General features: G+C 41.3%; 1 protein-coding gene across 1 annotated transcript in view; it reads right to left on the reverse strand.

Annotated features, from left to right (window-relative positions):
• LOC138851593 (uncharacterized) overlaps positions 1-14163 on the reverse strand; it is a gene marked incomplete at its 3' end in the record, with an annotated part of 39978 nt that extends 25815 nt beyond the window's left edge. Inside the window, exon 1 of the mRNA XM_070080850.1 lies at positions 13875-14163. Within this exon, the coding sequence (XP_069936951.1) occupies positions 13875-14082 (208 nt within the window). The remainder of the gene's footprint in view (positions 1-13874) is intronic.
• Positions 14164-14458: the final 295 nt, after the last annotated feature.

A 14458-nucleotide genomic window follows, 5' to 3' on the forward strand; every position in this document is an offset into this window, starting at 1 on the left:
ACACTTTGGAGGATTAGACTCTAGGGACCCGAGATTTTCCAGTGACAATTTGTTTCATTGAGCTCTTTATTTTATCAAGGGAACTGTCGTAGGACACTCTTGATTTGTTGGTGAGAAGATTGGATGGTCAAGTGACCCCATTCTACTTACTGTTTGCTCGGAGCCGGCATAGAACCCTTCGTTTTAATTAATACATATTGTTTAATTGAAGCAGGGATCGAGCCCTCTGGTTTATTTACAGTTTGAGTGGAGCAGGAATTGAACCCTCCGTTTTCTTTAATACCCGTTTCATTTCCCCTGATAGTTTAAGTTATTCTTGCAAGTATGGAGGAATACCAGTTTTGGATGAATGCTGGAAGTAAGTTAGGAATAACAGGGAAAAATTTAGAATCTTTCATTAGTGCTAAGATCCAGGAAAGACTTGAAAGAGAGAGAAGAGAGAGAAATGAAAGAGGAGAGAGAAGAAGAGAGAGAAGAAAGAATAGAAAGAGAGAGAATCAAGAAAGAGAGAGAAAGAGAAAGAAAGGAGAAAAAGGAGAGAGAGAGAATCGAAAGAGAAAACCAAGAAAGACATTTAGAAAGAGAGAGAGAAGACAAAAAGAAGCGTGATAGACTTGATCATGAGGAGAGAGCTAAAGGACGTGAGGAACAAGTTAAATTAAGAGAACTTGAGGAAAGAGCAAAGGATAGAGAAGTTGAGGAAAAAGCTAGAGAACGTGAGGAAAAGGCTAGAGAACGTGAGGAAAAAGTTAGAGAACTTGAGTTAATAGAGAGAGAAAAGGATCGCGAGTTCGAAAAATCTCGCCTTGAATTAGAGAATAAAAAGTTAATTTTTACACAACAACAATTAGAGGAAGGAGTAATGGAACATCATGAAGCTAGTGCACATATTCCAACACCTAATTTACCTCCCTTCACAGAGGGGGACGACATAACTTCATACATTATCAGGTTCGAAAATACCGCTACCCTCTGTGAATGGCCTGCTGACACCTGGGCTACCAGGTTAGGAATGTTATTTTCTGGTACAGCCTTGAATATCTATGCAACTTTGTCGCAGGATATCATATGTAATTATAACCTACTGAAGAAGGCAATCCTTAAAGCATATCAAAAAACCACTAATTCTTACAGGAAAGATTTCAGGTATGCCATCTTACAGCCTGGCCAGAACTTTCAGCAGTTACAGGTAACACTCTTTCGTTTGTTCGACTTTTGGATAGAGAGTTCAGGAATTGATCACAGTTATGAATCTCTTAGAGACTTCATGGTTGCTGACCAGTTCCTGACAGCTCTTCCCCACCAGATAAGAACATTCATTAGAGAACGTAACCTGATTAAAGCTGAGGAAGTTGCTGAGGCCGCTGACTTGTATGCTGAGGCTCACAATTCCTATAAAGACCTAAAGGGATCGAACCCTAAGGGCAAGGGTTCATCAGACCTTAAGAAATCAAAGCCTCTAGTGGAAAGTAAAGTGACTTCTTTTATTCCTGTTTGTCATTTGTGTGGTGTTAAGGGACATAAACGTCCAGATTGTCCTTCTAAGAAGGTCCAAAAAGTTGGAAGATGTTTTAAAGACTGTAATGACCAAGCACCCTTCTGTTCAGGAACAGTTAATGGACTTAATGTATCTACCATTTTACGAGACACTGGATGCACATGTATAGTCATTTCTGATAAGCTGTTCCCTAATCTTAAAGAAACTCATTCCTCTGCTATACTTTCAGACTACTTGGGCCGTACAGACACTTTTCCTACCATCCGTTGTTACATTAGGTCTAAATGGTTCACAGGTTGGTCTGAAGCCGTACTAGCTCCCATCACTTCTTGCTCCGTACTAATAGGTAATGTAAAAGGTGCCATTCTTCCTTCTGAGGTTGACCTTTCATCACCAAAGATGGACATAAGTGTTTCAGATCCTCTTCCTGTAGAGTCAGAGAAGCCCCTCGAAAGTTCAGATGAGACAATGTCTCGTGAGATTCATGTGGGATTAAAAACCAGTGATGCTACTCTCGAAAGCGAGGTAGTAGGATCACCGGTTCACTTGTTAGATGAAAGTGAAGATATCACCTCCGATACTATAAATGTCTTGACTAGGGCTCAGACCAAAGCCCAGGCTTCTCCTACTGTCCATCCTTTGATTTTCCCTGACTTTAAGCCTTTAGATATATCGAAGGACTCCTTTGTCAATTTACAACGTAATTGCCCTTCTCTTCAGAATTGCCATAATGCCGCTAAACAAAATCAAGTTATCCAAAGGAAAAACTTTTCATATAAATTTGAATATATAAAAGGTATCTTGTACAAGTCAGTATTCAAATTAAATTCAGATGAGATAGACTATTCCATCTTAGTTGTTCCAAGTCAATGCAGAGAGACTGTTCTTAAAATGGCTCATGACCTGCCAGTGGCCGGACATTTCTCGCATCGTAAAACCTTAAATAAAATTAGGGAAACCTATTTTTGGCCAAAAATGTCCTCAGATGTCACTACCTATTGTAGATCGTGTAAAGTTTGCCAACTGTCATCCTCCCGAGGTACCAGGCGAGTACCTATGGTCAAAATGCCATTCTTTACGGTACCGTTTGAAAGAGTAGCTATTGACATCGTTGGTCCTTTATCTCCACTTTCATCTGGGGGACATAGATATATATTAACATGTAGTTGATTATGCTTCGAGTTTCCCTGAAGCATGTTCCCTTAAAGACCATAACTACTACAGAGGTGGCTGAAGCCCTTTTGTCCATCTTCTCCAGAGTGGGCATCCCTAGAGAAATTTTGTCTGACCGTGGGACACAATTCACATCTGACTTAATGCAACATCTCTACCAACTTCTGGGAGTGAAGCCTCTCTTCACCACACCCTATCATCCCAGCTGTAATGGGAGGATTGAGCGCCAGCATTCGATTCTCAAGTCCATTTTAAGGAAACTTTGCTCCCTTAAACCTAAGGAGTGGCATCGTTACCTACCCTGTGCTTTGTTTGCCATGAGGGAAGTTCCCAGTGACTCTTTGGGGTTTTCACCTTTTGAACTTCTCTATGGTAGACAGGCCAGAGGTCCATTGTCCATCCTTCATGACTTATGGACTAATGAGGAGGTAAATGCTGAGGTTCAGTCTTCTTACCAGTTTCTCCTTGACCTTAGATCCAAACTTGAGGAGACCTCTGACATAGTTTCGAAAAACCTAAGCTTGTCAATGGACCAGTACAAAACCTATTTTGATTCCAAAAGTCAGAGGAGAAGTTTTAAAGTAGGGGATGAAGTTCTGGTACTTTTGCCTATCAAGTCAAATAAATTATTAGTAGCATGGAAAGGTCCATATAAAGTATTAAAAATTTGTGGGAAAGTTGACTACCTCATAGAAGTCAAGGGGAAACCTAAGCTTTATCATATCAACATCCTTAAGAAATATTACCGAAGAAATTCGGTTAACTGCCTTAATAACTTTGACTTAGTTTTTCCACACGAACTTGATAAGACAACTGAAGAATGTAAGGTGTGTGTAATTGACACCTCTAACTTAGACTATGATGAAGAACTACATGACTTGGTGACTCTTGACCACTCGGGTGCAACCAACATTAATATTAATGAATCTTTGGATGACCATAAGAGACATGAACTACTTCAATGTGTGAGTAACTTTTCAGACGTCTTTACTGATATTCCAGGTGTTACCTCCACGGTAGTCCATAAGATTGACTTAGTGACGGACAATCCTATCAAACGGAAATTATACCCAGTTCCAGTTCACCTTAGGGATGCATTTGACCGAGAGGTAGACAAATTATTAAAACTAAAGATCATTGAACCTTCAGTATCTGCATATTGCTCACCAGTAGTCATGGTTAAGAAGGAGGATAATTCATATAGACTTGCTATTGACTTCAGAGGCCTTAATGCTATAACTCGGTGGGATGCTGAGCCTATGCCCTTAATAGATAGCGATCTACACAAATTTTATGACGCTTCCTTCTTTTCAGAGATTGATATTGCGCAGGCATATCATCAAGTAATGTTAGATCCTTCTTCTAAGCAGTACACCGCTTTTCCTACCCACCAAGGACTGATGCAGTATAGAACTATGCCCTTCGGTTTGGTAACTGCCTGTGCTACCTACGTGAGACTGATGAGAAAGGTCTTGGGTAATATGCCAAATGTTTCAGTTTATTTTGATAACATTTACGTAATGACATCCACGTGGGGCGAACATATCCAAACATTAACATCAGTTTTGCGTAGGTTACGCTCACATGGCCTCACTGCCAAGCCGAAGAAATGCTTCCTTGGGTATAACAAGATTAGATATCTTGGACTGATACTTTCTAATAACTCTCTGCAGCCTCTCCCCAGTAAGATCAAAGCTTTATTAGAATTTAAATTCCCCAAAACCAAGAAGCTCATGTGTAGCTTTCTTGGTTCTGTAAATTTTTATGCACGGTTTATCCCGAACCTTACTGATCTTACAGGCATCTTATCCGACTTCCTTAAAAAGTCTGTGAAGGAACCTCTTGAACTTTCTGACGTAGCTCGGGAAAAGTTTAATGAGATTAAAAGTATCTTTTCGAAAGACCCTATACTTAAGATTCCAGATATTAAGGGGTTCTTAAATGGAGATATCGAGGGTTGAAGGTAGACACACTTGTTGGATGGTAACGATATATTGTCAGACTGTGATGATGGGAGATGGAGCCCAGCCTCTGCCTGTCCTAGCCTGGATGTCAAACGCCGACTGAGAGGGAGGCAGAGGTACGACCTACACATGCGCATCCCGTGACGTCACAAACAGTCACAGGCCTAAGGGATCTTCTATCTAAAGCACATGGATGATACTAATATGCTATGCTATACAACACAGGGATCAGCAACTATGCTGACAGCTCGGTCATGTTACGTATGTCGTCTCGACATACACTACTATCTATAGGCTGAACAGGCAGGTGGTTCTGGGCTGATTCTATACAATAACAAATTCATATATAACTTAGAACTAATGGATGGTATCATAATGGATGTTAACAAAATGAGTTTTACGTAATGGGTGTTAACGTAATATGCATTACAAACTATAAGAACAAATCATTTTACAATATGGGTGGAATTGATCGATCGATCTGTATTCATGCACTCTACGGATTCTGAGGAAGAATAAATATATATATACAAGGTGAAATTAACAGCAAAGGCATCTGGTGCACACTCAGATCATTACTGTCAATTCTCAGAATACGGAGGGAACGTGAATACGAAAAAAAAAAATTTTCTTCTGAAAAACTTATCAGTTAATAACAAACAGTCGACAATTTACTTCATCTCGGACATCTAGTTATACAGACTATGTACATTTAAACCCAATTCTGCGATGGTGAGGTTTACATATGCAGAATGGTTATCATCTCTGGGAGGATCGAATTCCTCTGCAATGGCTAACACATGCCTTGACTGAGGGAGATCTGAACGAGTATCTACAAAAGATACTTGTGGGTTTCTCATTACTTGTCGAGTACGCAAGGAGTAACGACATTCAGGTTGGTTATCTGACTGAGTATCTGAGGTAGAGGGTACAGAGTCAAGAGGATTTTCAGCATCTGTCACATTAGTCTGGGTAGCAATATCATCAACATCGCATACTAATTTCATATGATCTAAATGCGATTCTTTGTACTTACCAGTACTAATTTCTCTAACCTTATACTTATTACCAGAGATATGTTCTACAACTCGATAAGGTCCGACAAACTTTTGATCGAGCTTAGGCATTTCGGATGTTTTGTTGAAATTTGTCAGCATTACTCTTGAACCTACTTTGACTTTTGATGGCTTAGCACGGCTATTAGTTACTCTAGTAAATTCTGCTGTTGATTTATGAAGTGTTTCACGGATTCTTCTAAAAACACTCTGAGCCATGCTGGTACGAGTTGCTACGAAATCATCAGGGTTGTAATTAGGTTTCGGAGTGGAATATAACAACTCATAGGGTAAACGCTTGTCTACACCATACAATGCATAATGTGGAGTATCACCTATGGAAGCATTGTAAGCAGAATTTATGGCACATTGGACATCTGGTATGACTTCATCCCAAGTTTCACTATTGGGGTTGATAGTGGCTCTCAGGACATCAAGTACTTTCTTATTGGTTCTTTCGGCTAACCCATTGCTGGCAGGATGATGAGGAACAATGGTGGATTTAGAGATCTTGTATAAAGTACACAAATTTTCAAGAATCTCATTACAGAATTCACCTCCATTATCTGTTACTAAGGACTTAGGGGTGGTATGCCTGCAGATAATGCGTTCTTTAAACGCTTTAGCTACTGTCTCTGCAGTCTTATCTGCAATAGGAACTAACTCACAATATCTGGTGAAATGGTCTACCATAACACACAGATGTTTGTTGCCTTGGAGGGAACATTTAAAATTGGTTAACAAATCAAGGGCAACTCTTTCCCACGGTTCGCTAGTGGTTGGGTACACTTGGATTGGATTAGGACCATTGACATTTCCTTTATGTTGCATACAGACACTACATTTCTTAACATACTCGGAAATGTCAGTTGCCATACGTGGCCAAAAGTATTTCATTCTGGCTTGTTTCACAGAACGATCCATACCAGGGTGTGCAACACCTGGTGCATCATGAACTAGCTGTAGAGCTACGTTCACTAGTGACTGTGGAATTACTAACTGGTAAACTCTTCTGCTTGGAGTACCCAACTCGGCTGTTCGATACAGTAATTCTTGGCTCATTACAAAGTCACTAATGGGTGCTGGTGGCTTCACAGTAAGAATAAGATCTTCCTGGAGCAGGAATCGAATCACACCAGACCACATGGGATCTGTTCTTTGGGCATTTTTGACATCCTCGACAGTAAATGGAGGATCTGCAGTAACTACACTAACGTGTCGCGATAAAGCATCTGCGACTACATTCGACTTGCCAGGTAAATGTTCAAAAGTGGGATTGAACTCTTGGATAGTCAAGGTCCATCTGGCTAACCTTCCAGTAGGCTGTTTGTTCTGGAATAAAGGTATCAGTGGCGCATGGTCTGTCAAGACATGAACAGGGTACTGGTAAATAATGTCTCGGAAGTGCTTTAAAGACCATACTATTGCTAAAGCTTCTTGCTCCGTTACTGTATAATTACGTTCAGCCTTCGTAAGGACTCGGCTAGCAAATGCAACTGCGTTGTACTTGCCATCAGTCTTCTGAGCTAGTACGGCACCTATGCCAATTGAACTAGCATCAGTTGTCAGATAGAAGGGCTTAGAAAAATCTGGGAATTTCAAAATTGGAGCAGATGTTAGCTTTTCTTTTAGAGTTTGGAATGCTCTTTCTTGACGGAAGGTCCAAACAAAAGGAGCATCTTTCTTAAGCAATTCAGTTAGCGGAGCAGCTATGGAAGAAAAATTGGCAATGAAAGATCTATAAAAACCTGCTAAGCCCACAAAGGATCTTACGGCATCAGCAGTTTTGGGAGTTGGAAAATTTAGTACTGCAGTTACTTTACTTTGATCAGTCGTAACCCCTCTAGGAGTGACTACGTGACCAAGAAACTTAATTTCTGATCTGAAAAATTGACATTTGGACAGTTTGATCTTTAAATTGGCTTCTTCAAGCTTGCCAAGTACTATATCAAGTCTTTTCAGGTGTGTATCCACGTCTTCGGACATGACGATTACGTCGTCTAAGTACACCATAAGTGCTTTACCTATAAGACCTCTAAAGATGTTGGTCATGAGTCTAGAGAACGTGATAGGAGACGATCGTAATCCAAACGCCATACGGAGGAAGTGATAATGACCTGTGGGAGTGGAGAATGCAGTTAACTCTTGGCTGTCCTCGTGAAGAGGGACTTGCCAAAACCCTTGTAACAAGTCCAGGGTCGAGAAGACTTTGTTATCTCCGATATTGCGTAAAAGGTCACCTAGTACAGGAAGTGGGAAGCGATCTGGAATGGTTTTCGCATTTAACTTCCTAAAGTCAATCACCGGGCGCCAAGTGCCGTCCTTCTTAGGCACTAGGATCAAGGGCGCATTCCAGGGTGAATTGCTATGTGCAATAACTCCATCATTGAGCATTTGATTGATCAGTTCCTCTGCGACAGCAACTTGGGAATGAGGCATTCTGTACGCAGGTATATAAATAGGTCTAGTACCAGGTTCAAGTGGAATACGATGGGACAATAAGTTCGTTATACCCATCTTCTCACCTGGTAAGGCAATGGCTTTACGACGTTTGTTCAACAGAGTCAACAAACGCTTGACTTCGTCTGGGAAATCAGTGGGAGCTAAGTCTTTCTCCTCAACTGGTGGGATAGATTGATCCAGCGGAGTGGATGAGGTCTCCACTGTTGAAATAGCACCGACCCACTGGTCAGGTGGCACGTCATCCTGTACTTGAACAGGGTAAGGATAGTGAACTAGGTCAACGAGGTTGGTATTTGCTCTGAGACGAACACTGTGACCCGAAGTGTTAGCAAGGAGTAAATGGATCTTACTGTCTCTTACAATGTGTAAGGAAGGTTCAACAAATAAACCCTTGACCTTGCAGGAATCACTGTCAACTAGGACGTTATCACCATCTGGAACATTAGGAACAACAACAGACACTCTAGTGAGAGCACTAGCCGCAACAGAGACGTCTTTCTGCAGACGGCATGTGACATCAACAAGAGATGGCATTACTAGTTTCAAGTAATCGTTTTCTGACAAGGCATCCCCTGTGGAGAAACTACTACTCGAACTAGCAGTCATTGCAGGGATAGGCTGTGCACTCAAGGCAGTCTGAGTGTCCTCGGACACTTGAGGCAACGGAACACTATCTTGCAAGTCTGAAGGTGTAGGTGGAACACAGATGGGAGTGACAGAATTACCAGTGCCTGACTGCTTGGGTACGCTACTGGAGAATGCATTGGCTTGTAAGGACTTAATGCGTACATCATACTCTGCAGCAGTATGACAGATTTCTGATCCAAGCTGGTAACCCCAGAATGGAACGATCAAGTCGTCAATTTGGGCATGCCATCGGTACGGGTCGAGCACAATGCGTAAGTCTCGCATGGAAGCAAATCCCAGTAGAAGGTCACCAGGGAAAGTAATCTGGTCGACAACAAGAAAAGCAGCAGTAAAGTCTCTGCCTTGGATAGTAAAGGTGAGCGAAGTCTGACCTCGGACTCGCAGAAGGGAACCAGCTACTCCACTAAGGGAGGTTACAGTAGTTGGTTCAACGAGGAGGACACGTCGTAACTGCTTCTCTTTAAACAAGCTAGACCTAATGATATTAACTTGCGCACCAGAGTCCATGAACACATGAACGGGCGCATTATGGACAGAAGCTTGTACTAATGGACCAATCGTTTCGTTAGGAGTTATATGCAAACAGAAAGGTGGGTTGTCATCGGAGAAGGCATTTTCTACTTCATCCCCAAATTCCTCTACGTCAGAGACGCGTGAAGCAGCATTAACAGCAGGATTGTCAGTCTCAAGGCTGGCTAAGGCTTCATAGGAATTTTGGACTGGGATGGTGTACTCGTTATCACCTACTACTGTCACGACTGGACGAGTAGACTTGGGCGCTCGGATTCCCCCGAATTGGAAGAATGAGCCTGGTTCTGGTTAGTTTGTGAACCACGACGTCTGTTTCCTCTCCTGGCTCTGCGGTTGGAACGGCCACGGAAAGATCTAGAGTACTGCAGGTTGTAGAGAGCATTGCACTCAGATGTGTCATGTCCATGAATTCTATGATAAGTACAGTAGGGAAGATCTGACTGGTACTCATCATCAGTACGACGCTTCTTAGGGTGACTGTCATGACAATTAATAGCAATATGGCCACGGTAACCACAATTGTAGCAAACTCTTTGACTGTGGGTACTGTACGTACTACTGGTGCTACGGGAATGATGGCTCTTTGCACTTGCTTTGGATGATGGACGCGAGTGATTAAGGTTGGGAGTTTTGGTAGTAGCACAAACTAGAGGAGGTACAGGAGTGGACAAGGTGTTTGGCATAGACTTACGATAAGGGAAGGTTCCCTCGGGACACAAATTTCGTACATGGATTAGAGCTGCAAGCGGTCCCATAGTAGCATCTAGCGGACTTGAATTGTACACATACATAGATGTCGGTGGCATTAGTTGTTTAATAACTCCAAATGCAGCTAATTTGGCAAACCCATCAAGGGCTGGTTTATCGTTATCTTTAAGGTACTTTGAATTTTGACCTGCTTTAACGAATGAGGACATTAGGTTATTAAGACGAAGAGCAAACTCATCTAATGACTCTTCTGGTCTCGGAGCTGTGCAAACTAATTCTTTGAGAACAACGAACGGATCGGTTTCTCGCACCGGTTCAAGATAATTGCGAATTAACTGTTCATAATCTTGCCACCTGGTTAGATCTTGGAAGTCCTTCATACGAATTAAGTTAAATACATGTGAGGCTGCTGGAGAACGGGCTAGACTCTCCTTTCCGATACTGATTAAACAACTCTCAGATGGAAGACCATCAACTGAAGCATTAGCTCTGGCTCTAACTGCAGTAAACCAACCTTCAAGGTTGTCTGGATTACTATTGAACAATGGCATAGCATCATACAGATCACAACTGAAATTACACAGGCTAGATGTCTGAGTATGTCTATCGTTTGATAAGGAGTTACTCGAATTTTGGGCTGACGCATTAATGGTTGTACTAGCAGCATGTGCTGAGGCATCGCTTGAGAAAACTTGAGACATATTTGCAAAAATGTAAAACAAGAATTTAGAGAAACAAAAGAAAATGTAGCTGAGGAACACACAACACAGTGAACTTAAATGGGGAAAAAAAATGCTTAACTATTCTGCATAAGTAATTAAAAATTGACAGGTCACACAGTAAGCAAAGAACTCACACAAGAAAAATATGCAACTGAATGAACAACACTTTGAAAATCAAGAGAACTTGTACTTTACTCAAATCTGATTTGCTCAACTTTTACTTTAAATTGAATGAATGGCACAGTGAGTTGTCTTTACTTTCAATGCAACAGGGAAATACACAATAAAATGATAAAATGGACTCAATAAACTTGTGCAAAAATTAAAACAGACACACAATTCACTGAAATAAAATAAAATGGCACATATGAATAAAATATTATGCACAGAACAGAGCATATGAAACTGCACTGAAATAAACTGTAGCAATATTGCAAAATAACAATTGCTAATCAACAAAAAAAAACACTGCATAAAATTTCTGCAAGAAAGACTTTAATGGCAACACAATATTTGCACAAGAATTATTGCAAAATGAGTCAATGTGCAATAATAAAAATTATTACACACACAAGAAAAGAAATATATCAAGGAATGAACACTTTAACTCTTAACTGCACTCAAGCAACACTTAACAAGCAAAAGAACAATTTACTCTAAAAGAAGAACTTAAAAATTGCACTAAGAGTGAATTTGTTCAATGAAACATGGAAAATAATAGGTGCTAAAACACAGAACAAAAAAAAATTGAACACAGTGATGCAGAATACAACACATCAACATAAACACAATACTAGAATTTTCTTGCAATGAAACTTGATGTGTGAAAAATTTTGTAAAAATTATTTCTTGCTTGCACAAAATAATGGCACTATTGTCTGTGGAAATAAGACAAATTAGACACTGGCTAAATGAAAGAATATGAACACAAGAATGTTCAACACACAGGGAACAAAACAAAAATACACAAATGCTGGGAAGAAAAAAAAAAAATATAACAGACAACACTGAGTTGTGATGCAGAATATGAGGTGAAAAATTACTGAAATACTTCACTGGAATACTGAGAACACAAGGTGATTCTGAAGTGTAAACACAAGTTCTATACTGCTCATATGTTGCACACACAACAAAGGAAAAACACTAAGTACTTACTTCAAGTGTATAAAAAGACACACAACACAACAGACATAAGATAATGCACGAAAATTAACACTGAATTAAGGAGATTAAAAAGATTATGCAATCAGCAAATAAACACTGATTGTGATCAAGAGTCACTGAATGTCACTAAGAGAAAAATCACTGGAAACACAAAAGAAATGTCTCAACACTCGCAAATGTCTCTATGAAAAAAAAAAATTAATTATCGCTGTAACGACTTGGTGAAGAAAGAGGTTGATGGTAGTGGAGAGTAGAGGATTGTTTATGTCGTCTTGCTGCTGTCCTCTGCACACGTGACCATAGAATTGCGCTTACATCGACGATAGACTTCACACAGGAGGCTTTTAACGGTGGCGCGAAACACACTCTAGCTCTTGCCCCCCTACGTGGTCCTTAAAATATGGTGCTACAACCCTTAGTAGTGTGCCAAAACACTGGTAGAGGTTGGGTGAGTGGGTAATGGCTGAGTGAGGCGTCTGAGGCCGCGTGGTGAGTGTAGTTGGGTTTGTGGGTTAACAGGGCTAAGACCGGCAATGGTGAGACACACGTGGTCGTGGGTGTTGGGCCTATGGGTTGAACAGCGTAAGTCTCACTGAGAACAGCCACACTGCCGCGAAGATAATTCTAAGCCGACTGGCTTAAAACAAACCCACGAAATACTACAACACCACAAGGATGAAAAAGAGCACTCAGAATGCTTGGAGCTTGAATCACAAGCGATGAAGACTACTCACGTAGCTTGCTTGAGTACTGGGGTAAGACACCTGGGTTAGTTGCTAGCTGGCTTATCTTAACCCTTCACACAGAATGGCTTGATAACTTCTCACGATGAGCACAGCAGGGGTGGAAGCTGGCTTGGCAGGCAAAAGAACTGGATGAAGTAGACTAGGCTCTGGACTGGGCTGACTCCCTCACCACAGACTGGAAGCTGGCTTATTTTGCAAACTCGGGTCAACCCCTCGGGAGTGATGCAAATAAGCAGATAAACACTAATACAAAGAGACTGACCAGTGAATGGTGTAGAAGCTGGTAGGAGCTTGGGAGAGAGTAGCTGACTTGAGGTAGCAGGCTGGCGTTAACCTCGGTAGGCCTATTGGTGACACGAAATGGCCGTCTTGCTGGTCGAAACTTATCTCCAGAAATCGCTGTAATCGTCAGAATTACAGGCCCTCCGATGCCACCATTTATCGTAGGGGTTCTTAAATGGAGATATCGAGGGTTCAAGGTAGACACACTTGTTGGATGGTAACGATATATTGTCAGACTGTGATGATGGGAAATGGAGCCCAGCCTCCGCCTGTCCTAGCCTGGATGTCTACGCCGACTGAAAGAGAGCCAGAGGTACGAGCCTACACATGCGCATCCCGTGACGTCACACAAAGTCACAGGCCTACAAGGGATCTCCTATCTAAAGCACATGGATGATACTAATATGCTATGCTATATAACACAGGGATCAGCAACTATGCTGACATACAAGCAAATATAACATACGGCGAGTTCTACCCCTACTTTCCATTACTGATTTATACACCTTCTAAGTCATCCATTTTTACTCCACCCTTTCTAAGTGTCCAAACCACCTATGTCAGTAATATGTACTCCAACCTGTACTCTCCATTGTGTTCGCCCCTACTGCGTCCTTTTGACCGTTACTGTGTCACCTGACACGCCACACAACTGGGCATCACGGTTGCCCACGGCGAGTCATCTCCCAACATCACTCTGCAAGAATCTCTCAATACCTCTGGATAATATTTTTAGTTACCTCGCACTTCCTTCTAATAAGCACTGAAACTAAATTGATTATTTCAAATGACTAATAGGAGGGATCAAGTTCCTAGGACCGAAACATATTCAATATACATACCTAAACTGTCTTAACTGTATGCATTTGTGTCCTGTCATCCGTATTGTCAATATTGCTATATCTTGTACCTTCACGAACCTTTTAGTGTAAGGCCTCTTCTGAGGCAAGCAAAGTGGTGTCGTTGTGGGTCGTGGAGGGTGAGATTATGATGGGAAAGATCGTGGAGAGTGAGATCGTGGAGGGTGAGGTACAGGGCATTGACAGTGTTGCGGAAACTGTGGTGGAGAAGCACGTCCTTTACTCCATTCCTCCTACCCACCACCACAACCACTGTCTCTGGTAACATCCATAAACCTGCCGCTTCCAACAATCTAATGAGGAATTATGGTATAATGTACAATATAAAAGTTTACACAGTGTTATTTTGTTATAATTAATTTTTCAGTTTACGAGTGTCATGAAGCATGGAATAAGTTGGAAGGTAACACACATACACAACAGTTAGGCAACTTTATTCGGAATAAAGTTGCCTAACTGTTGCCCATATGTCTTACCTACCAACCTGTTGACATTGTATGCCATTTTGACATTCACCCCCATGGAATAAGTTGCAGAAGACTACGACACAAGCAAAATTTTTAAATAAATTGTCAAAAGAGGGATTCCTTGGTGCTGGTGAAGAACTCGGATTCAAAGAATTGAAGCTATCTTCTCCCCGAGTC

The sequence above is a fragment of the Cherax quadricarinatus genome, unplaced genomic scaffold (assembly GCF_038502225.1).
Source record: "Cherax quadricarinatus isolate ZL_2023a unplaced genomic scaffold, ASM3850222v1 Contig1103, whole genome shotgun sequence".
Classification (NCBI taxonomy): domain Eukaryota; kingdom Metazoa; phylum Arthropoda; class Malacostraca; order Decapoda; family Parastacidae; genus Cherax; species Cherax quadricarinatus.